The sequence below is a fragment of the Accipiter gentilis genome, chromosome 18, assembly GCF_929443795.1.
Source record: "Accipiter gentilis chromosome 18, bAccGen1.1, whole genome shotgun sequence".
In the NCBI taxonomy this organism is placed as follows: Eukaryota; Metazoa; Chordata; class Aves; order Accipitriformes; family Accipitridae; genus Astur; species Astur gentilis.
In genome coordinates this window covers 1133554-1158842 of record NC_064897.1, presented here as the reverse complement: position 1 = coordinate 1158842, position 25289 = coordinate 1133554, and the positions used below count along the sequence as shown (strand labels likewise).

Genomic DNA, 25289 nt, shown 5'->3' with positions numbered 1-25289 from the left:
TAATACTTGCTGCCACCTATGTGATGGGGCACTCTAATGACATAAGCTTATAACAAAATATTTTGTTCGAAAGAGGCAGATCTGAAAGCATAGTTCCTAGAGTCCAGCTAGTTGAAAAAAAAACCAAACAAACTCATCACATCCCATCCACAACATTTCTACAACTGAATACAGACCTTGGAAGTTTCATAACAAATAGTTTAAGAGTTCAGGTGGGTCCTCTCTGTTAGTATAGTAATTTCCCATTCATTTTCACCACTTGGTACAATGCATACTATATACTCAGTGCTTTGTTTTTCCCATAAGACTTTCAGCATGTAAGCAAAGATCAAACTTTCATATTAAGAAGTTACAGAATGCTCTTTAGTGTTCAAAGGATCCCTTTTCAATATCCTTTGGCTATGGTAGCATTTGTTTTGTCAGTATGGCATGGTCCACGTACATTAAATACACATTTTTAAGTCCATTATTTAGAACCGTTCTAATGGTAAACCAAAAAATTGCTGTATTACACCAATGTGCTATCATGTTAGCAGGCAAATAGGACTTTAACCTGAAGTTTTGAAAGATGTAATATTCATTCACATTTATGGAATCAGTAATCTATACGTGCAGCATCATAAATAAGGGGCAGAATAAAACAAGGGGGCACAGTAAGTTAGTAGCAGCCAGGCAGAATGAGAGTGGATATGACCCACAACATTTCTAGACCTCGCTGTTCATTTGAACTACTGTCTTGCATGCCTCCTGCTGCAGCTGTGCTAAACCTAATCTGTTTCCCCCGGGAAACCTTTGGAAAACTCCCCAGAAGAATAGGCTGGGCATTTTGCGCAAAGGAGGATGAGAAAAGAGCAAGTAAGCCTTCAAGATGAGCTGAAGCCAATGAGGATGAAGGACTAGAGAAGAAAACAAACTTGCCCCACCAGGGACAATAATGGGGGGGTGGGGGGCAAAAGGCAAATTAAATATGCTCAGGTGAGTTTAATTTAAAACATTTTAATTTAGGTTATTTAAGGCAGCCCTCAAATATTTTTGTTTGTTTCCTCTCTTGTCTTAGCCACTACCTTTTCTGGAATGTTTGGATACTTGATATAATGCCTTTTTGCTTTTACTGCAGGTTGTTGTTTATTTCTATATTTATATTTACATATGGCACAGAAATACAGGCTATTTTGGGCTTATTTCAACAATTGCATCTCATTTTTAAAAGAAAGGAAATCTTCAAACTGAGTAAGGTTCTGAGAAATGTGTTTTGTTTCTTCATCTGTAAAGTATGTGCAAGTAAAAGGCATATGGGTCTCAGGTATTTCCATGTGAACTGCTAAATGGCTGCTGAAAAAGACTTCTCTTTTGGAATGTCTAGGTTCGCTTAAATAATTTGTATTCTTGTTTTTCAGGCATTTTCTCTATTTGCTAAAGAAGACACCGGAGTAATTAAAGCACTGGAATTTCGGCAAGTACTTAACAATTTCTGCTTTAAATTATCAGACAAGGTTCTTCTCAAGAACCTTAATCTTTGTGAGGACTTCACAGTAGACTGGAAAGCTTTCCTGAAAAACATAAACCACCTCATAGTGGTAAGAAGAGCTAGCAAGCTAGAATATATTTCTTTAAAAGGTACGATCTGATGTGTTAGAAGTGAGTGACTGACTAACTACGCATACAAAATTCCCGTATATTTCTGTTGATTCCTGTTGAACTCCATGACGCCCTTATCTCTTTACAAACTGCTCTAAGAAGTTAAGTCTTACATTCATGTAGATTTAGGTCTCTACGTGTAGCAAGCTGAAAACGTGACCACGGATGCAGCCAGATTGCCCCAACTGGACGATGTAGGATGTGGGATATCCAAATATGCTCAGTGATCCCTGAGCTGTCTGGATGGACTGGCAGGGGCTGGGCAGAAAAGTGAGTGGAATGGGAAGCCCACAAGGTTCTTGGTGCCAAACGGTAATAGCAGCGTAGATGTAGCAGGAAGGTCAAATGCAGAGTTTAGTCAAGTGCAGAGAAAATCTTGACTGCGGTCATGGATAGAGTCTTCTGATGCTCTGAATATGCCTGTTGCAACAACTCAAATTAAACTAGAGTTGCTGTCTCTCTGTGGCAGAGATTTGTGTCCATATTGCCTCATTTGGGGTCATTCACTTGGTGCAGACTGTAGGAAAAGACCCTTTGGTTCATAATCACATCCTTTTATCAGTGCAGCAATCCTTACTATGTTTGTAAATAACAGGAGTATTATGAAAAGGTGTAAGTAAAAGAAGGCTCTGTCCTATTTTAATTTCAAAGTTCTTCCCTTCCCTCTGGCTTCTCCCCTCTTAGTCTGCCTTACCCAGCAGGAAGCGGGTCTAAGTAGATCTGAGGGTGCAGGAGTCCAAACGCCATTACCGTACAGCTCATTCTGAACTTGGCTAAAGGATGGGAAAGCTGGTTACTAGCTGGATAAAAAGCAGTTCTAAAAAAAAGTAAGTGTTAACTTGCATCTTACATTCTAAGAAGTAACTATGTTTCATTTTCAAAAGTATATGCTCAAAGTACAAATAAAGTGAGAAAAATAATAATCATCACCCAACGGAAAACCATATAAAAAGCCTACCACTTTATTGCCATGGCAATAATAGAATGTTGTGCTAAACAAATCCATATAGAGCTATACCGTGATTAAATCTTGTGTCATAAAGTAGAAGCTGGAAAACCAGTGAGATCTATCTCAGCCTCTTCGTGTCCCGAGTCAAAGTCTGTCAGGCTTCAAATAATTGCAGGGCGTGAGAGATTCACGAGGGGAGGAAGGACCACAGGTTTTGAAGGAAGGAGGACCCACAAACAGCTCCAAACACTTGTAATGTGTTACAGGCTTTTGTAGCAGGTTAGAGACTTTATCTATAGGTGTCAGTTACCAATAGGCATAGCTTTACCAAAGTGCTTATTATAAGTGTAGCTTTATTCAAAATTTTATAAGGTTGCTTAAATGTATTTTATTCTCTGAAAATTTAGCATTAATATTTATAGTAGTGCAACTGTTACTTTGTCCTTAGTGGCAAGACTACATTTAATTATAGTTATTTAAAAAATATTTGGGGATTCTAAAATATTTATATTTTCAGCTTATTAAAATGCAGTCAACAGATATAATAGATTACATGGTTCTCAAGTGTAAACAGTGGAATACTTTGTATAGGTTAGAAAATGCCGCATTTCCCTCTTTCCTGCTTTTGTGCTGATATAAATTCAGTAAGTTTCAACTGAGTCATACCAGCACAAAGACCAATTGTATGAAATATAACATACCTGCATAATTATTTTAAGAACGTATTTGTGTGCTGTAATATTGACCCACCAGCAAGCTTTCCTGTTAACTTTAGAATATGTAGCTGCTTTTGTTAGGGAAGGTTTTGCTGTAATGTCTTCTCAGCCTCAAAGCAGGTGCTAAGCCTCCTTAACAACTTGACAAGCTGCACAGTTCCTGGGATCTGCAAGAGTCCATGTTTTAACATGAAGTTTCTTTAACTGTTAGTCCTCCAAGACCCCAAATACTTTCCACCTCAACTTAGCAAAAAAATAAGCTACCTCCACATCTTTCAGGAGGTACTCGGTCCATGAGAGGGCAGGAGCCTGTACTGCTTTTTTCAATATTGAGCATTCACCTTGAACAGTTTTCTGTGCCATGTTAGGGGTAGAAGGGATAAATCCACCATCAAAATCTTAAATTAATCCACAAGGGAATGTTTTTGAAAAGACAAAACAAATACGAACCAGATTCACAGTGCTGGTTCAGCTTCCAGATGCTCTCAAATCTCATGTTTTCATTTTGGGTTCAACCCAAAATTTCCCACACCTTTGCAATTTCATCCCACTCTGGGTTCACACGTATTCCTGGGCTCCTGTGCAGGTTCTGAGAGAAGGCTGGTTGTTAAATTATTCACTTCATCCAAACACACTACAATTTTGGCCTGTAAAGTATGTATCTAAATTAATGAGGTATGCAATTCATTCAGGCATGTTAGGAAAACTGATCATTACGCTATACAATTTGATCACTGAAGTATATTAAAAAGTAACAAGTAAAGTATGCAGCTTGATCATTAAAGTATGGAAAATTTACTGAACTAGTAAAGTATGAGCCTGGGATGACTTTTGTCTCAAATGGCACCTCATAAATAAAACCCACAACCACAAAGGCAAACATTCACAAACCCAACAAGCCATACAGGTTTAAGTTGTATTTTTTCCTAGAAAACAGCTGAATGAGGGGAGATGAAAAAAACTTGTGGAAATTATTTCTAAACGTTTTATGCATCACGTGGATCTTTTGATGGCTTTGACATACATTGATGAGCTTTACGTTCTGATTAACTTTCTAGAATACACACTACAGCATCTGAATATGAGCAGGATGCCGACCGAAATACAGCTGTGTAGAGCTGTAGGGCTATACTATACAAAAATAGAACTAAAGAAACGTAAAGTATTTTAAGCAATGTGAGTGCAGCTTAATATTCAGATAGGAATGAACCATGGTTATGGCACTTAGCTTGGGTGTTGCTAACCCACTGCAGAAGAGCTGAGAAAGGAGGCAGAGAGGACATTGTCTTGGGTGGGATGGTATTAACCACCAGTGGACTCTCTGAGGATATTTGTAAAAGTCAAGACCCTGGAGCTAGGAGTATGCATCATGAACTTTTCTTGGCTGGCCTGCCAGTCTTGTGATTAATAAGGCCTGAGTGGAGCTCTTCTGCATTAAAATAAGTGGCTAATGCAGTCTGCTGGCCTAATGAAAGCTGCAGTTGGGAATCAGGCTCCCCCAAAAGAAAATGTACTCGCACGTCCTTCCCCACTGTGAGCTATTTCAGACGTGGAAGGGGAAAAAGTAAAGAACGTGTTAAAAGCAATAGTTCAGGGCGTGCTGTTCAGGTCTAGAACAGCAAGGTGTTCATACAGGATCAGCACAGCTGCCTATAGTGGGGAATATATGGGGAAAGGAGGGATTATGATCAGGGCCAAACAATTTGTTGTTTAGCTTTCCTGGAGCTGACACCGCTGAGTAATTTGCTGCAAGCTTAGTAAAGCTTCACCTGTCAAGTCCAGCAGTGAGGAGAAAGAGGGCAGGTCAGGTTGAGGAGATGACAGAGAGAAGTGACAGATTACCGCATGTGTCCGTGTTCAAGGGCAGGAACTGAGCTAACTAGGAGTTTGCTGACACGTGTGTCTTTCAGCTCACAAAGGAATTACTGGAATGAGTAGAAACATATTCAGCAAAGCTTTTTTTTTAAAAAATGAGGTTTCATCTAAAATGATGAAATTTGGAAATCGGATTGAATTCCAGGACTTCTTTGCAGAACATTTCAATATCAAATCAGGCATTTGAGTTAGCTTTGTCCTGAACTTTCTGTTTCCACACTAAATTCTCCATTTTCATTTGTGTTTAGCTTCCTGTTCTGAGTTTTTCAGCAGTCTGTCTCGTGCTGCAGAGTGCCTTCTTCACCAGCTGAGTGCATTTTGTTTTCAGCCAGTTCCATCTAACCAACCTGCCTGCAAAACTGCAGGCTTGTTCGTTCATCCTTGATGTTCTTCCTGCCAGAGAGAGCATCCTGCTTTTCCTTGGACCAGTACCCATGGGAGGATTCCCCCCAGTATAGCAAGTTCACATCTCTTCTTGAAGCCTGGCACTGTGAGAACTGTACCTCCAGGTCCCAGCACTGAGGTCCAGGATTATTTTCTGCTATTCACTAGTGAAAACCATGGGTACATCGTCACGGTCTCCATCTTTGTTGGGCATGTTGCTGGTGGAGAGTCTACAGAGCTAAAGCCACTTGCTCTCACACCACTTTGCCCTCAGCAGTAGCTGCTACAATCCCTTCCTGTAAAACACAAGCAAAACAGCTTCCTTGTGATCTTGGAAACTATTCTTAAATCAACAGAGGGGACAGCACTGACACAGCTTACCAGCTCCACAAATGGAGAGTGGCTGTGCTGTGACTCCCCAAAGACTGATTTGCCTGCAAGTGGTGAAATGCAGACTGCAACTCTACCGTGTATCTGTTGTAACCCTATTGGTTTGGAGCTCAAAAACCCCATGCAATGGAGAAGTGACATCCTCGGTCTTTCCACAACCTTGCTTCCTAAACTCAGCAGCATTACTAACCCTGTATTCATGCATGGGGAGCTGAAGTTCATTTTGCTGCCGTAATCTACCTGTAATCTACCAGCAGGAATATGTAAGGACCCGCTCTGCAGAGGTGCTGCTTTTTCCTGTCTTGGGGGTGGGAGTTTTACAGGTTTATTCCTTGCTCACTGTCCTCGTCTGTTGAACCTCTGGGCCTTCCTGTTCTGGGCCACTGATTTGATCAGACACTGCCATCAGTCATGACCCATTGCACCACCAGCAGAGATTACTAGCCCTGCTGCTTATGTCCCTACCCTCAGCCAGCAGCACCACAAACTTCGTCTGTCCTCATGTAGAACAGCTCCAGGGAAATACTCCTTCTGGGATACCTGCATGTTTGCATCTATTTTCCAGTATTATATCTGCTTCAGGCTGAGAAATGTTAAAGTTTTCCTTGCACCATGATCTAACTCCGTGTTTCTCTTTATCCATAGCAAACTGGTTTGAAAATTCCCCTTCCTGGCCCCTGCTCTCCTGCGTAGTTCCCTCCCCATGACTACAATGCGCTGTCCCTCGTTGTGCTGGGATATCTGTTTTGGGATCCTTCCCCATTGACAAGCGTGCCAACGCCGTACTTCCCCTTCCTTTTCTGTTCCAAATAATGAAGAAAAGGGTCTAATGGAATTTTTAAATGGCAAATTGTTCCTTGGGATGGAAGCCTTTCACTCTATATTTACTAAGAGCAGAGGAAAAGGAGAGAGTAGGGATAATGGAAGGTAGGGAACGTAGTATTAGACCATCAAGCACGGTGCTGATGGACCAGGCACTGCTGGGGAGACAGAGGAGCAGGGAAGCCTCACTGTGGCTCCTGCTTCTTTACCCGGTTCTACCTAGGCTTAATATTTCATAGTTATTTAATACAATAGTTATTTTGATTACATTTAGAGGAATGTGGCTTTTTTCTAGACAAGGCAGAGATTGGCATGTGGGTTACCTTTGACTCATTTTGTCAAATCATTTTGTCAAACCATCATATACCATTGCATATTCTAAACACTACCAAGAGTATTTTATCCTGCGAATGTGACCTCAAAACTTGAATCTGTCTGTTGCAAATAGTTGTTGAAAAGGAAAATGTTACATTACAGAATGACCCTCAATGGAGTTTTCATCTTTTATTTATAATGGAGTTTATTACTGCAAGCTCCTGTTGCACACCAGCTATCAAATCCTCAGCAGGTGTAAATCAGCACTCAGGTTAATGGAGCTAGACTGATCATTGCCAGATGAGGATACAGCTCTCCTTGCAACCCAGGGATAAAATACAAGCTTCTCTAGAGTGCTGAGACTCTGAGAGCTAAAACAGGCTGGCTGATGAATTACTGGTTATCTGAACATGAGAAGAAAATGCACTTCCACCCCAATCCACGGTCAGGCAACTGACTGCTGCTTCCACACGTCTTTACAGAAGAGCATTTATGGAAAACAACTTGAAGATACACGCTGTTAGGGTAAAGGAGGGCCCACTGGCCAAGCACAGAAGCCTCTAAAGCTGTGTAAACTGTCAAAAGGATGATTACTTCTGGCAAAGGTCATTCTCACGTACAAAGAGGAAAATGCATCCTTTCTCAGGGGAGGATACAAGGGCCTTCTTGTGTAAGCTGTTTCCCAAGACCTTTGCCTTCTGAGCCTCCCCAGAAAGGGACGGAGGTCAGACTTGTGACAGGGCAGGGAACAGGACCAGAGAAATTGTAGTTTATCTTGATGTACCAATTTACTTTCTAATGAAGAATTCCTCTTAATAGAAAAATCTTCCAGAAACAGGGAGCTGCGGGAATGGAGCTGCACTGAGCAGGTGTGGGTGGCAGAGCCTTCTTTTATTACTAATCAGCATAGTTATGCCATTTATAGAAAAGGACATGAGGCTCTGCAAGGAACTTTCTAAAGAGGAAAAATACAGCCCTGCTTTGAACAGCAAGCAAGCTACATCGGGTGGCCCATGAGAAAAGCCTCGTAATAATGCCCTCCTCTCTTGGTGAAAGCAGGAGGTGAAAGTGGATTTACATGGTCCTCCCGAGGTGCTCTCAAATTCTGTCTGGAAGGGCGAGAAAGCCTGTGCAGAGCTGAGCAGAACAGTCAGGGAATCTGGATTTCACACCTTACGCAGCAGCTGGCGTTTGGCCGCAGGCAGGTGCTGCTCAGAGGCCGCGGGGTGTCTGAGAAGGGACGGAGCAGGAGCAGGCTGCAGGGTCCTGGCCCCCGAATTCTGCAGTGATATACCGACAGAGCCTGATGGAGCGAGTGGAGCATGTGGCAGCCAATGTCAGGAAATCACTAAAAGAGAAGTAACCCCTCTTCTATGCAATGGAAACTCTTCTGTAAATGATCTGCAAGCACTGCTAGGGCATAGGCTGCACGGCTCTGAGGCAGCTTCGTTCCTGCGGCTCCCTTTCACTCGTGAGGTTCGAGTCAGACACAGCAAAGCTAAGGCATGTACCCACGCTGTGCATAAGGTTAGTTTCAAATGCAAGTTTTCTAGTTTTCAATCAGCGGTTTGCAAGAAGAACAAGCGATTTTTTATTTTTTTTTTTATTGGCTCTCTAACCATTTTAAGATCAAAGTGCATCAGGTCTTACGAAAGAAACAAAAAGCTCTTGAAATTAAATAAATTAGGAAAGCTTGCACTTACAAAATACGTTTTTTTAAAAGGTCGCAGGGCAGTAACGCTTTCCCTAAAACTTCAGCTTCATTAGAATAATTAAAAGCAGCGGTACAGTGCTTTTTAGTTGCAGTAATGTCGGGCAGGCAGGAGGCCGCCCTGCCGTGGACCGTGCCCAGCAAATCTTCGTTTCCTGACTACAGCACAGACTGGCTTCTGCGTCTGCAGGCACGATTCTGCTTCTCATATTTCTTCTCTTAATAATAATGCAGGCGTAAAGCCTGTCCCACATGTATGTTTTATGTAAAGCATGGTTAATATTGAAAAGTGTTATTTGCATCTGAAGATGGTGGAGTCTTTTCTGATTAGGAGGCAGGTTTCTTGCAGTTCTGTGAGAAACATATTTTCTTTTCCATCCAGTTATAATGATCATGTGAGACGTGACAAGGAAACAGGAGCGCAGGACCAAAAGCCATCTGTTTCTTTTTTGGTATTTCATATTGCATGGAGCAGGAAGGTGGCAAAGCTTATATGCTTAAACATAGGGGTACAAAATATGATAGTAACATTTAACATGCTGTAAAGAAATGTCTTTGAACCAAAACCAGATTTATCTTTTTTTGTTGTTTTTACCAGGACTTCTTACCACAGCTATAGTAAAACCGGCTGCCACTTGTGTTTGTGAAAACTTTGCTTTCAAGATATTTTACATATTTAGTTTAGATAGTACAGTGGGTGGAAAGTCAGCTTCCATTACTGAAAATAAATAGTTTCTTCTTCAAAATTCTGATACTGCTTTTCTTTGTTATTATTATTCCACATTGTGCTATTCCTAAGAATAATTTGTAAGTAAAACTTGGTTTCATTTTAAAAACTGAAGTTTACTGCTAATTCTGGAGGTAGAATGTAATATTGAATAGATTTCATTGATATTTAACTTCATGAAATGTAGACTTTTGCCTGCACAGTTAGACTTTCGGTATTCTCAGGTATGTCCATACCAAAGCCTAGCAGTGCTTTACTCTGCAGTTTATTCCAACCAACTGTATTTTGTCCTTTTTATTTCTGCTTGCCATATGACCTTCTACTGTATTTACCCAAAGTGTGGATTTCCACCCTGCAGAATGCATAATGGGAATTTAGTCAGTAATAAGCTCCAGTGGTAGATTTTAAAAGCCGTACACCGGTGTTAGATTTGAAAGCGACACACTGAAAAAAAGGAGTTTGTGCACATCTTGTGCTAGCATTAACACACTTGTACCCAACCCCTTCTCCATTTTCCCCTCACATATTCTGTACCTTTGCAGCCTTCAACTGCATTGTTTAGCGGCAGTATCCCTACTGTGGGTGACCAGATTAAAAAGTACCGCCGTAAATATACCTGGACCTTAGAAAGGAAAGGGACGTAATTGCCCTCTCTTTCATCTCAGAACTGAAGTGCCTTTTCAGTGAAAGAGATTTCCACTGCTTGCTAAAGACTATTCAGATGAGAAGAATACATTTGGGATATTTGGGCTAGTTAGCGCTCACTTCCCTTTTTTCTGCATTAACAGAATAGCCCTCTTTGTAAGATCACCCTATTTTTTAGACCTTTGTAAAAGTTTAGGTCCGTCTTGGAATCCTGTGCTTTTGTTGGCCTGTCACCAGCTGGATCACATTTATAGAGAGTCTATTTTTTCCCTTAACTACTTGCATAGCCCCTTTTCTCTTTTGTGGTGCAAGCCAGAATTCCTGGAAGCAGGTTTTACTGCCCGCGGGATCTCTAAGTCCGCCTTCTCCATGGACATTTCCCTCTTCGACTGGCTGAATGCCACACCATGATTTATAATTTGTTCAGTGGATCCATTACTGAATCTCTGTGTATGTTTTTTTTTTTGTCTAGACTGAGGAAGGGCAAAAAGTCATTCCACCTAAATCTGCTTGGGAGCTGTCAGAGAGAGGCATCCTCTCACAGATACAAGAACTAGTGACTGCTGGCTTTAACGCATTGCACAAGAGTTGAAATATATTGACTCTTCAAAAGATAATACGGTATCAAAAGAAGAGTTCTGGGATATATGTAACTGACATTCTCGTCAGCTGACTGAAGAACAAGTAAGAAAACTAAATTATTTTGTCATCTTAATTTAAGTGTACAACTGGGTAAATTGGCTACGGCTAGAGACATGTGTTTGCATACTGCTGTGTATAGGCAAGTAGTTTAAAACTTTGGATGAAATGAAAATGTTTTAAGACTATCATTCCATGAACATTTGTTGCTGCATTTGTGGAAGATTATTTTTTCCTTATCTCTGAGTATGGTTATGAACTATAATAATCGCAGGCTTTCTAAAGCAAAGTCACGGAGATGCTATTGCTAATAGCGAAGGTGTGAATTTAAAGCACAGTAGTTCTCTTTCACTAGCTCTTTATCTGTATAGTTGCTATTTTAAAAGTTTCTGTTTTCAATTTTAAATTAATCCACTTCCAGTTGATGGGGAAAAAAGCCTTCTCAGCATGGAATAAAAAGTATTTCCATGAGGAGCTAATGCAAATTCCTTTTTCTCAGTAGCTATTTTGTCTTGTCTTCCTAGGACAAAGACAGGGGCAAACATTTGACTTTCCTGGCCACCTCTCAGCTACTTTTCTGGGTTAAAGATTCCACCAGATTAGTGTTAGCAGAGTTTACGTAACCTTGAATTCAGCTTGAGTGACTGAAGTCATGGCATGAATCTGGCAGTACAAACCATCTGATTAGCCCAGTGCTAATCTCAAGGGAATCTGAGAGGCCAGTCTTACATAAGATTCTGCTTCTGCTGAATTTAAAATTAAAAGAGCCATTTTTTTATCTTTGCTAATGCTTGTTCAATGTGATTTGTCCTAGTCCAAAGACTAGGTGAATAATAAAACAGAGGGAACCTTGACTAAAAGATTTCAGATTTTACTTAACAGCACTCTAACCTTCATGCTCACAGTTGCATCAATGCCATTTGGCAGCAAACTGAAAGACAAGACACAGAGCCTCCAAACTCGTATGGGTGTCTGCATTACAGAAAATTATTTCAGTACTTTGCTGACTGCAGATATACCCTCTGAGTTCTTGGCCCAGCATTTTTTACTATAAATTGCTGACAGGAGCAGGGCCTGCTTGTAACTACAGCAATGAGGTTGCACAGTCTGCCGTGTTACCAGGTGCTGCTACGCATGTGTAAAGTTACAGGTGAAAGCACTGAAAAAAATAAAAATATTTTCCACTTTCCCCTTGAAAATAGCAGAAAAAAACAAAATGGCCTATGTGCTCTATTCCTAGTAGCCACAATTCTGGTGAGGTACCAAGTGCAAGTGACAGATCTGAACCTGGAGGCTCAACACCAGGTGAAAGCAAAAGTGAAAATGTGATGACACTTTCCTCATGCCTGTGAACCCCTGTGCAGAAGCATCAGGGTGAGCTCATGGCAGGAGAACACACACCTTCCCGAGCTGTGAAAAAAAAATCTCTTTTTTTTTTTCTTTTTTGGAAGCAGTAGGGCAGGCATCTCCAGCTGAAAAGTCCTCCAGACTAGATCCTGTCTACTTTACACTCAAGAAGAAGTGAAGGGACACGGGAGCTATTTTATACTTAAAAGAACCTCAGGCAAGTGAAGAAAAAAAATCTTGATAGAAACTGTCATCCATAATAGCAACGAGAAGCAGGCCTGAGGAGCCTCATTTATATAAGCAGCAGCCTCTGTGTGAGTGAGACTTGAGCCCTGTATCTCCAGAGATATTTTGATTTTGACAGGCCTCTCAAAGATATGCCTACGTGTATCTATATGAAGATGCCCCAGGAGAGCCCTGCAATCTGGGTACAGGGTTTGCCACTGCTAATCCAAACCCCTGCTGTGCTGGTTGTTGTTGCTGCTCAGAGTTGTTACAGAAGTGTTACTAAAAGTCATAGTCTGGGTGACTTCATAGAAAATGTCTTCTTTTATCCTTTTCTGGATGATGGCCACTTACTGTTTGCTATTAGCAAGGCTCAGCTGGAGGCCGTATTGAATAGTGGATGAAGAATTTCTTCCTGAAGTTTGGCTTCTTGGTCTTCTGAATTTCTGATACTGTGACCTTTTTCATAAAAGGCTAAGGATGGTAAACACGCTGCAAGCAAGGTGTTGATTAATACCTCGCCAACTGACATCCCCTTTTTTATCACAAGCACTTTTCTCCTCTCTGCTTGAACTCCCTTGACTTGCTTGAACTATCTGTAATCTCCCAAATGGCTAAACTTTGTTGGGTGTTGAAATAGTTTCTAACTATAGCTAACCCAGCTCATCAGGGTATTGTTCTATTTAACTGAAGTTTGTAAAACACTTTGAGATCCTCGTATGAAGTGTGAAGTACAATCACAAGCGCAAAATAGAATTGTTTATAATTCATAATGTGGTAGCAGCTAGGCCAATGGGGGAAAGTTGAAAGGAAATTCAGAATGTATCCTTTGCCCTTTGAAGTTTGACTGCAACTTGGCACATGCATCAAAGAGGTGACTAGCTTCCTTTAGGGTTTAAGTCTCTGCCGGAAAAGATCAAATCAAAAGCAATCTGAACTTCCCAATTAGATTTATATTAAAAATCAATAATGAAGACCCTAAAAAGGCATACTGATGACTGTTGAAACACTCACAAAATGAGTACAGCTCATTTAAGGGCAGGCTGTGATAATCCTTGCTTTGATTAGTAGCTTATATCATGAGTAGTCCCATTTAATTCAGTGCAACTACTTACTGAATAACGTGCTGTTCAGTGGGAAATCAGCCCAGCCTCATCCTTATGGTACCATATGTAGCCCCGAGGGTGGGCTACCTGCCGAGGGTGGGCTACCTGCCCAGCATTGGGCCAAGCAGCCACCCAGACCTCCCCAGGCAGCAGAAGCAAGGGTATCAGCAGCCGCCCCCAGGTCTTCTGTAGGCTGGCTGTGCTGTAGAGGTACAGTTCTTGGCCATACCTTGTAACTATATGTGATTCTAAAGGCTGTAAAGATTTCCTGCTGTGTTCTTTCATGCTGATTCATTTTTGCCCTCGGGGTGAAATAATTTGTTGATGCAAATACAATAACTGAGGAACATTAATGGCATCCTGAGATGGTGGTATAACTTAGGTGCCCCTGATAGCGTGAGAAATTCGCTTCAATGGTACTTAGCCAGGATACAGGTGCACCATGTATTTGATTTACATCTCATGTTAAAGCGTTATTCTTCTATACTGCAGCTCAGTCACTGTGTCTAATCACAGGGTTTAGTAGCTTAAACAGCACACTAAGGGCCCAACTCAATTAAAAAATGTCCTGCAGAAATCCTTTTTTCATTGTTTTCCCAGCCTTGTGCGAGCTTCTGCAGAGAAGCTGTGATTTTTTTTTTAATAAGATGGGCCCTAGGATTCCTTCTGTTCCAGGGCATCCTCTCCCTTTCTTTTTGATATGTTTTGTCATATGCTTAGTACATAAGGGGATTCTCTTGTTGTAAAACTAGCATTTACAAAAGTCATCTTTTTGCTTCTTCGTTAGTTTGAAAATCTTTGGAACACAGTGGATGTCAGCACCGGTGGACAGTTGAAGTGTCAGGACTTTTTGAAGAAGTTCAGCTCAGAACTTGTAACGATGCTGTCCAGCACTCCCAGTGCAACTAGTTCTGCAACTTCTACCAAGCCAGCTACCCATGCCGTGCAGGACCCATGCATGTCTCCTCAGCCTGAACACCCCAAGATGTCATCTTCTTTAGTAGGGCAAAAGAGTGTAAGTGTGGTTATTTTATGGATTTTCTTTTCTGTGCGCAGGCTGAAAGTAATACCTGTGGGACTCAGTGAAAGTATTCCTATTGATTGCCCATGAAATCAGGCACAACCACCTGTCAATAAGCAAATGAGGTAATTTGCAAAACTGTGTTACGATGACAAAAATTGGGCCAGATAGTAACTCCACTAAAGTCCAAGGATATATGTTGATTTATACCAATAGCATTCCCTGCTGTTACCATACACATATCCGCAGAGCTGTACAGCAAATAAAATTTCTGTGTTCAAGCACAATCAGATTTCTGAGAACAAAGAAAACAGCCCAAATTACAAAGGTCCGATTGCTGCAAAAGCAGCATTAAAAAATATAGACGGCTTATCTGTGGTCATCTGACAAAGGTAGGCAGGACTGGCAGTTGCAATTTTCCAATAGGTTTTTGCTGGCCTGTCCTAAAATACTCTGGTGATCTTGCCTGCTTTCTGGTGGATGCCACATTACAGCAGTTAATGCCTGACAGTCTGATAGACTTGCCATGAAGGCTAGTGATCTGAGAGAGTTAAGAGAAATTAATTAGGAATGCAGTAGTTCTGCTCCATTTTTGCATCCATACCTATACTTCATTTCAATAATGCACTTTGGTCCTCTCCACGCCATGCTGGCTTCTTACCCTGGTGCTAGAATTCACAGAAAGGTGGGGAAATCATTACAAACAGAAAAATTAAATATCCCCCTTGTGGAGCTGCACCTACCTATTCCACGTTCTTTATCTACAACCAAACCAACAACAGAAGAATAAAATATTTAGAATTATTCACTGCCTGGAACATGCATGGATTTTCTGACTACTTCTACATGGAGATGTTTAGCTACTGAAAAAGAAATAACAGATTGAGCAAATTAAAGATGCAAACAACTTGTCAGGGCTGGTAAATCTAAATATTGGCCCATTGCTAGCTCAATTATTGCATTAACTATAGATTCTTTCTTGAAAAGCCCAGATGATTAGCTACATGCATCCTTTGTGCTTTGATCCAGTTCCCAGAGAAAGCAAAGGAAAATTCCTTCTTACTCTCTGTGAGTGCTAGATTTGGAGACAATAGGAAGAGAACTTAAGTCTCCCCAAATTTATGGCTGTTGGAAAGACCCCAGCTGGCCTGAACACCAGTCAGGATGAATGTTCCTGCAGCACTCATTGCATGGAAACGTGTGTGAGGCCTCAGCAAGTCTGCACCAGTGAGACCCTCAAGGGAGCACTGGGAGGTCTCACTAAACATGAGATTATGTGTTGGATCTAGAAGCATAAATACCGCTTTGTGCATGTATTGTACAGCAGTAGGCTGAGGCTTTACTTCCAGCTTACCCACAGTACTGCTGAGGCAGCAGCCAAAAAGACACTGAGCGCCGGGATCCTCTCACGTTACTCCTTCTGTGGCTCTGCACAGGACTACTGCAGAACTGAGTCCTCCTGGTAACAAATCAAAGCAATGTTATTTCGTAATTCAGTGACTTTGCACTGGGTTGTGTTTGGTCTGAGATGGTACTACATAGCTTTTTTTGAACACAGTACCTGTTGTTTAATATGAAACAGTTTGGAGAAACTATAAATGATTTACAGATTAAGCTGAATTAAGAAAAAAATAGTCAAGGCCCATTAAATGGTGTTCTTTCGACACTAAGAGTGTTCTCACATCTTTACCCAGAGTTTTGCAGACCAAATTCAAATCAGACTTAGAAGTGGCTCAAATGGTACATTAATCTCAAGGCTGGAAGACCAGAAACTGGATTTGTGATCTGGTAGTTTAGCTACACAACCAGTAAAACTCAATAGAAAAAAAATACCATTATCTCTTGCTTTTAGATACCAACATCCAGTCGTCTTCAGACAACAACTTGTTCTGCATCCGTCCTTACCTGCAAAACCATAGACAATAAGATAAGAAAGAACATCCTGCATTCCTGGAGAGGCATATTGAAAGCGTGCAAAGAGAAGGATGTCGGCAAGCTAGGAGAAATCTCAGTGTCAGACTTCTTAGGTTTGTTCCATCTGAAAAGTGCTTTATTCATTCTCAGATGCATTCTGTTTTCTTTCTGCTGTCCCAGCCATAGGAACATCTAGCCTCTAGGAAGCGGCATCTACTGCATGATTGCTCCAGGTACCACCCTGCTACTGCAGAGCAGAATAGCCTTAGCTGCAATACATTCACATTCCTATTCAGAATTAGCTACTCCTTGAAAAAGAAGTGCATGGCTTGCTTGTGGGTACTTATGGCATGTGTACGAGTTTCTCATCACCTTCCCAATACACTACCCTTTCTGTGCCCTGGGGATATTTCAATAAATAGATTCACCGGTCTTTTCCTTGTGGGCTTCTGTGTGGTTCTGGTCGCATTGGTCTCGATGGTTGAACATCTGCTGAGTTGAAAGGACCCTGAATTTTACTCCTAGAAGAACTGGGCTATGTTGCTCTTCTGTTGTGTTCTCTTCTAGAGAGAGGATTTTCTGTGCCTTTGTTAGGATATTTGCATGTGTGATAAGACAGTGCACACCTGTATAATCACATGTAAAGTCCTGGCTGTAAGAACATGTTAGCTTATCAGATCTTCTGTCTCAGGTGATGTCAGGGAGTACTTCTTGTGCATTTAAAATCAAAATGACATGTTATCAGTCCCCTGAAATCCTGTAAAATGTGAACTGTAACCCCATAAGTATAGGCATATGCATATACCTGCATATAGCAAGATCTGCATAACACACCCAGCAGTCACAGGAACTGACGACCTGTCAGCATTTACCTGGTAAAACTTGTGAACACAGGACAACGATTGGCTATTTTTCAAAATGACAAAATGAGTATTCTTTCTTTGCATTTCAGATATAGCAGAGAAGTTCAATTTGGATTTAAATGAAAGGGAAATTAACCACATAACAACAAAATATGATTTCAAGAAAAATGGAAGATTTGCATACTATGACTTCCTTCAGAGTAGTATCTTGTTGTTAAAACCACAGGAAAGCTCGCTGCTACAGAGGGTGATTATACAGAAGCCACAAAAGCCAGTAGGTACAAAGTTTATAAAAAAATCAAAGTGACTTTTCTTTTTTTTTTTTTTTTAGTTTCTGCTGTACTGACAGGATATTTCATTGCCTGTCTCTGTAGTCACTTTATGCAGGGACTTTCTTTTTCTTTTATTTAATCCCATGATACTAATTGCCTACTATTCATTTGGTATCTCCTTCAGCTGGAGGATTTAACTCCTTGGGATCATGCTCTGCGTATCCAGGTTATATAGTAAATTGGTCAAATTTCCTAAAATTTGGGTAATAATTCCAAATAGAAAACACAGGAGCTGACAGTTTAAGAGCTTTTGTTGAACTAAATAAAAATCAAGCTAGAAATAAAAAGTGCATGGGATGTGTCTTAAGATGACCCCTACTGGTCAGCAAGCTCTGCCTCTGCTCCACACCCAGCACTGCAAGAAAAGCCCAGGGGAAGCTCTTCCCTTGCACTGCTGTTGATGGTCACTAAAAACATCTCGTAGCCAGGACTGGCCAGCACACATTGTGCCCTTGCAGCTCTCCCTGCCACACATACCAGCTCCCCAAGCTACAATGAAGAGGCAAAAGAACGCCAGCAAAACAGCTACACACAGGCTGTTCCCCTCTGCTCACAGTACTGCTCTAGGGCAGAAAAGATCAGAAGAGACACAGAAATCTGGCTCTCATGGCCCAGAAAGGAAGGCATCGGTAATAGCATCCCAATCAAGTTATGTAGTAGGAACAGTGCCAAATTCCAAATCTGCTCATTCAGCAAGCCTGCTACATTTTTAGGCTGTTTCTGACTGTGCCTAATTAGCTTAGATATGGTTAGTAGCAGCATTTTATAGAGAAATTACATTACCAAAGTGTTTTCAGATGTGGAATGAACAGATTGCTACCAAGGTATGAAGAGAGTATCATTAGGAATTATCAAGTATTCACCACCAGTAGGGAGAGTAAGGTAAAACTATTAAGTTTTGCATGAAAGAACTTCATTACCTTACATGAGGTTTCCTTTATGCACAAATTTGATGCTGTAAAATTCCATCCCAGTATTCTGGAGTGGATAAGCCGTAATTTCTAAGTCCCTATGTAGTTGTCTTGAATAATTTTTATTTATTCAATTCAGAAAAAATGAAGGTCTCAGTCCATGTTCTGAGCATCCTTATATAATGTAATACTCAGAGTGAAATTTCCTCATAGACCTCTCGGTCCATTCCATCTAATAAGCATACAGATAAACATCAAAAGGCACCATAAAAAAAAAACAATTTTTTTTTTCCTTTTTGGTGGCACGTACAATTCCTTCTCTTTCTCAAAAGCCTGAGAGAATCGATGGCCTAGGGCTTCATGGAAGCATCCAGGGTCTGAGCTATGAAAATAATCCAAGCTGCAGTCACCATGAAGCACCCTTTCCCTCCCTTCAGCCCACAAGGGTACTCAGTATTTTGGATTGGAAACTGCATTGTTCATGTACTCACTCATTCCTTAGCTACACAGTCTGAAGCAGAAATACTCCAAAAGCACAGAAAGAAGGTGCAGCTGCCCCCCAGGTCTCTTACAACTAGTGTAGGTGCAGCACAGCCTCTGTGTCCACGTAGCAGATGTATAAAGCCGACTGTGCAATTCCTTCCCAAGGAGATGCTTGTAGAGACGCCAGTGACGTGCAACCGGCACAAGCGGGGCACTAGCAACTTACCCAATTACAATAATAAATACCAGGAGACTCTAGGGGAAAGCTGAGATGGACCCATATTTTAAGAAAATAGCAGAGCAGATCCAGAGCCTGCAGGTGGATTGAGGCTTGCTGATTTTTCCCAAAGTCCCTTACTCATCCCTCCAGTGTTAAAGCTTTGTACAAGTGGAACTAATTTTGCCTTAATGAATAGTTCCACAGTTCACAGGTGTTCAGGGTACATCAACGTAACAAGTTTAGCTGGGTTAAACAACAGGCCACAACATGTCCCAAGGAAAATTAATCCTGTAGTCCAGCTGTGGAACTGCAGAAAGGTTCAAAAGCTGGTTACAAGGTATTTTATGTACCAGGGAAAGTGTACAGTAGGGTTTGGTTTTTTGTTAAGTATTGTACCATTCCCACAGTTGGCTTGTGCATTCAGTCACTTTTAAGCAAAAATTTCACTCTGAACAATGAACGCTGCAGAGAATTTAAAAAAATGACTGAAAGAGGGAGTTGAAACAAGGACAAGCATAACACATGTGAAGACACCGAGATCTAAGCAGAAGTAACACTGACTTCAGAATCAGTTTCAAATAATAAAAAGTTAGGGCTTTGACAGTGATTAAGTAAATATACCATCTGCACTTTCCAAGAATATCAAAATGTTAGAGGTTAAAATAATCTTGTGTAAACAGTATCTTGCAATAATTTGTAAACAAGTATTCAGCAGCCAGTCATAGATTAAGGCAGTATTACAGTCCAACATCTTTTCATTCTGCATTATAGTTCTTCCCGGTTGCGTTCACGATGCTGTTAGTAAATGCAAGTCTTTCTCATCCAACTTCGTTAGCTGAGTCCTGGGCCACAAACCACATCATTCTTCAGTGCAATGCTGAGAATTCAGCCCCAGATCCTGCACTGCTGGCGACCAATGAAGCGAACTTTTAAATCCTATGATGAAAGTCATACAGGACTGTTAAATATTGCAGATTTCAGACAAGTAAGTTGTGTTTAGCAAATAAGTCAGAAAATTACAGTTGTGTAATCTAAGCTTTCTGACTGAAAATTTTCTGAAAAATGGTACTGAACTAGAGTGTAGAAACTGGCTCCTCTCTGTGACTTCAGCTCTGACCATTACTCACGGCAATCTTTCTCCACATGTGATTACACTTCCTTGAGGTCTGCGGTCTTGCTGACATCCTGAATAGATAACACAGAGAAAAACCTTAGTCCCTCTACAAAGTTTAAATGTGCATCTTCTACAGACACATGGGAAGGGACTAGAAGCGTACCTTCTGACGGGTCTCCCTACAGGCACTGCTACAGCTGCAGGATCCTGCGACCCTCCAACTGGTGTGGTCCTTCTGAAAAGTGGAATGGGCTCAAGCAATCCCCATTTGAGAGCCTCTGTTTCTGGTTTCTTTTTTGCTTTTCTGTGTGCAGCATAATTTTATACTAGGCAAGGGATTGTATCCTCTGCAAATATTTAGGTATCTTGTATGTCCTCAAACAGCAAATACACACCTGTGTATTCTGGATATCAGTGATTCTTCATCTAGATCCATGGGGAGTTTGATTTTTGCTTAGCTTTACTAATTTCAAAATCTTTGACATTGTTTTAATTAGGAATAATAATCACTATCTGTTCTGGAGTAATTCTGAATATTTGCTATTCAATTGCAAGAAAAAAAACTAGAGTGGCGCCCTGAACCCACTTAATGCTGCATGCATTAGGACACCCCTTGGTATTGCTCTTAATTAAAAATAACAACTGATCAACTAGCAGACAGGATGCTCAGTCGCAGTAAGCAAATGCTTTGCTGCAATAAGCAGCGCTAAGGTGTGCTTCTGATGCTTCCCTTCCCCTGGAGCTGCAGGAAGCCGGCTTGTTGCCTGGTAGATATAAACCTGTTCAATTATACCAGTCACAGAAATGCTCTTTTAAATCTTTACTTATTTAGGACCGGTGGGAATGAGATACGTTCCGGCACTGCCACATAGCTGAAATCTGAGTCCCTGTCTGCTCCTCTCCAAAGGTAGAGGAGCAAGACGTATGGATCAACGCGGCCATATCACCTTCCTGCCTGCGGCTCCCCGCCTATCACGGCCACTTGCTGACTGCCTGGGCACTACCTCAGCAGACCGGGCTCAGGGGAGGAGGAGTGAAGATCAGGCTCGTTTGCATTTGATTTTAATTTGTCATGTTCCTCTAGGACATGTGATGATTACCATTTATAGTTAAAGTAATGTCAACAACTTTCTCATCAAGCTTCCTAACATGATACAAGCTAAGCAAAAAAAAAAAAAAAAAACAAAAAACAAACAAACACCAAAACAACACCAAACCAAACCACAACAAACCTACAACGAAAAACTAACTCTTCATGGATCTAAATCAAGAAACAATCCCTGATTCCAAAATCCTACTACAAAGGTGTTAATCTGCTGTTTGACAAAATATCAAGTGATTTGTGGAGGTACAGATCCCTTTATCTCCTAGGTAACTTAATTTACTGAAACGGGGAAATTAGCTCTCTACTAACTTCAGTAACACTGCTATTTATGGCTGTACTATCTGCAAGGGGTCATTAGCGATTTCTGATGCTGAGCTGTTAAGAAGGAAAGGGGCAGACTAATCTGAGTTTGCCAGAAAAACTAATGACAACTGGCATAGCCCACAAGGACACGCTGTGTTGCTGGTCACTTTCAGGGTTTAAATTCCCAAGTGCATCTAAAACCAGAAGTAATCCTCAGAAATTAATGCTTCGCCCCACCCCTCCATCCCATGTCAGGACATTGAGAACATTTAAAACTGTTGAAGTGCTGAAAAATGCACTGGGTGAAATATTTGAAAGATGCAGGTATCTAACCTGGCTTTTAGCATCAGGTGGACCAGATGCATCCTGTTCAGGCTGGGTTCCCACCGAAGCGTTAGGAAGGCATGCTTACAGGCTGAGCATTTGTCCCATGGAAATTAAAAGCACTGAGTGCATCGTGGGCATTATTATATACATAGGGGTTTGTACAGTTTGAGTGACTGGATATTCCTTCCGTTTCTCTGGATGCAAAGGCTGCAGATCACCCAAGGAGGATAGAAAGGAAGATATTCCACCTCCATCTTGCCTCCAGATGGTACTGAAAGCCTTTTAAACATGTACTTTTTAAAATTAGCTTCTATTCACGTGGGTGTTACCCATTTCCCAATGCTCCCTCAGGCAAGTGCTAGATGGGCTAGTGGACAAAACCCCTGCGTGTGCAGGTTTTCAGATATGCGTCCCAGGGAGCCAGTATTGGCATGGGCAAAATAAGAGATAATAAAGGAAGGTTTGATTTTCTAATATTCTGAGAAACCTAAGACAGAGTGGAGCTGAATCATGAAGTTATTTTGTAAAGAAATTTTAGCAAGATAAACTAATGTTTTTACTTCTTGCTGACCCAAAGCACTAGAATAAATTTTAAAGGTGTTTGTCTTTTGTAGGTTCTTCGTGAGTACAGCATCACCCTAACTGAAGAGGAGTTATTCAACGTTTTGGAATACTATGATAAAACTTTGTCTTCAAAAATATCCTATAATGATTTTCTCCGGGCATTCGTACAGTAGGATTTGGTCAAATGCAGGAAACTGTAGATAAAGACAGTGACTGATTTATAATTTCAAATTTCAAACTAATAAATTAATTGAGTATGGCTTTTTTGTATCTATTCATTAGAAAACTCAAAATACTTTAAAATTCTGACAGTGGTCCTGTGTTGTGGATTAAATCTACATAGTGAGGGAATTAATTTTGCATAATCCATTTATCAAAAAAGAAAAAGACAACAATTAACACTATCAAAATAATGCTCCCTAAGACGTCTCCAAAAGAAAGTCATTTAAGGAAATTCTTTTTTCAATTTTACGCATTTTATAATGACATACTCTTAACTTCAGTAAAAAGGTTTACAAGACATACTATTGAATTTCCTCAACTGTCATTTTCCAAATGTATGACTTTTAATACATGAGCCTTCAGTATTAAAAAAGAAATCATCCTATTTCTCGGTGCGTCTTTTTCCTCTGCTTGCAGTGCCATATGTGTATTGTCAAAGACATGTTAATATGGACCAGCCATTGAAATCTGAGCAGATGCCAACTGTGCGTGGACACCACACCTTTCTCTGTCAAAGCTGTTCTTCTACATCCTTCAGCACACTTTTGAAAAGAAGCTACTTTACCAGTAAGCATTGGCCTCTTAACTGCAGAGAAATATTCCCAGTGTTAACCACAAGGTTTATTTTTTTGAGGATACTATATATATGTATTTATACAATAAACAGTAAATTGCAAATAAAACCTCTGATTAGATTTCCCAGTTCTAGAAAAATCCTGTTTGAATACCTTGTGAGGTACTTGGATCTTGGTGAGGAAATTAAAAGATAATTGTCTGACTGTTGAACTCTTGTGATAGTTAAAGGATAAAATGATCATCAGAGCCTGCTTCCTGGTACTACAGCAACAATTAAACACTTACCTGCTCTGAAGAATTGTTAGATAAATATTTCACTGTCTGGTTCCTGAATTAGTTTTCATCGGTACACCGAAGAGCCCTGTCCTCATCACCTGAACTGATTTGGAATCTTCCTTTCTCCCAAGTAACTTCCGAAGATAAGTCAACAAAAATTAATAAAACAGAAAAAAAAAAGAGCAAATTATGGGTGTACAAACACATGCATGCACACACACAAGTATCAAGGGAAGTCTTTGGAATGGGAAAGGATAGAGGGATGCAATCTTGTTTTTTCTTCTTATTTCTAGTGAACGTGTGAACCACTGCAATGAATCTGAAAGATTCCCAGTGCAGAACACTTTAATGCATGTTTTTTTCTGAGAAAATGTTTCTTTGCATTTGGTGCTTTTCAGGAGAAAATTTGAGTAAAAAGCATTGGGGATGTTTCAGGTTGGATGTTCTGTACTGTTTCTTTTAGCTTCTAAGATTTGTGTGATTTGTACTCTACTATAAAATAAATACATTTGGAATTGGATATATTTGAAATAGTAACATAAAAAATACCTGGTAGACTTTTTTCCCAAAACTGATGGCTAAGTCCCTGAAATTGCTGCTTAGGTATTTGATTAACTGAGGAGACTGAAACTACCATTATTTAAGGATGTTCTCCCATACTAAATCAATACAAAAATTCCTAGTTCCATTAACAGTAGTTTTTAAGAATACACGTACACATGTCAGCAAGCAACTAACAAGGGCTGGTCCTGGTCCGGTTGCCTGAACACAGGCACGAGTTCGCTGTTCCGACCCGGCCGTCCCCGTTAGTCCCGTATTAACGCCGGCCAGGCCCACAGGGATATCTCTGGGGTCGGAGGGCATCTCAGACTACAATAGGGAACTGTGCTTCAGTAACTGAGCTGAGCCCAAGGGGCATTCTCTTTAGCCCCATTTAAGATCCAATTAGTCTGGTTTTGTTTAATTTTATCCTTGTAAGTGGTGTGAAGCCTCAAACTGCTCTCTTTGTTAATGGCAACTTCTTTCCTTCTCCCCAGTCAGGTGCAACATGCCTGATTTAATTTCTGTTATTATTTCATTCAGTTTATGTACTGAATTAATCCTTCATATTCCTTAAAGACTTAAGTGCTATTTCAGAATATCTAAGATTATAACACAAATATTACATTAATTATTTTTAAAATAGTGGATTTCACTGTACTGACATTTCACTAGTTAAGTGATTATTGGTTAGTGTTGTCCAGTTTGGGGTTTGGGGTTTTTTGGCTGGTTTTTTTTCAGAATCTCTTATACCTCCTCTTTGATAATTGGATCTAATTTGATATCAAATACAATAAGACCTCCATCCCTGGGCTGCTTTCTGGCACAGAGCATGGCTACCATGTTTCACAAAGGGATGCAGGAGTTGCATCCCCTGCTCTGCCATTTTCAAGATACCCACCATCTTCAGGAGAGGCAAGGGGATGGATGTCTCTGTTTCCTGACACATCCTGCCAGAGGATTTTTCATTAGTTCGACTGGCAGGAGTATCAAATCCAACAACTCCAAAGGGATTAAAGAACAATCTTT

At 40.7% G+C, this 25289-nt stretch overlaps 1 protein-coding gene across 1 annotated transcript in view; it reads left to right on the top strand.

The window, feature by feature from the left end:
* Positions 1 to 22819, top strand: part of EFCAB6 (EF-hand calcium binding domain 6) — a 115832-nt gene extending 93013 nt beyond the window's left edge. Inside the window, 8 exon segments of the mRNA XM_049822273.1 lie at positions 1398 to 1577; positions 10645 to 10750; positions 10753 to 10856; positions 14277 to 14504; positions 16363 to 16537; positions 17377 to 17561; positions 20069 to 20218; positions 22697 to 22819. Coding sequence (XP_049678230.1) covers positions 1398 to 1577; positions 10645 to 10750; positions 10753 to 10856; positions 14277 to 14504; positions 16363 to 16537; positions 17377 to 17561; positions 20069 to 20218; positions 22697 to 22819 — 1251 coding nt within the window.
* Positions 22820 to 25289: the final 2470 nt, after the last annotated feature.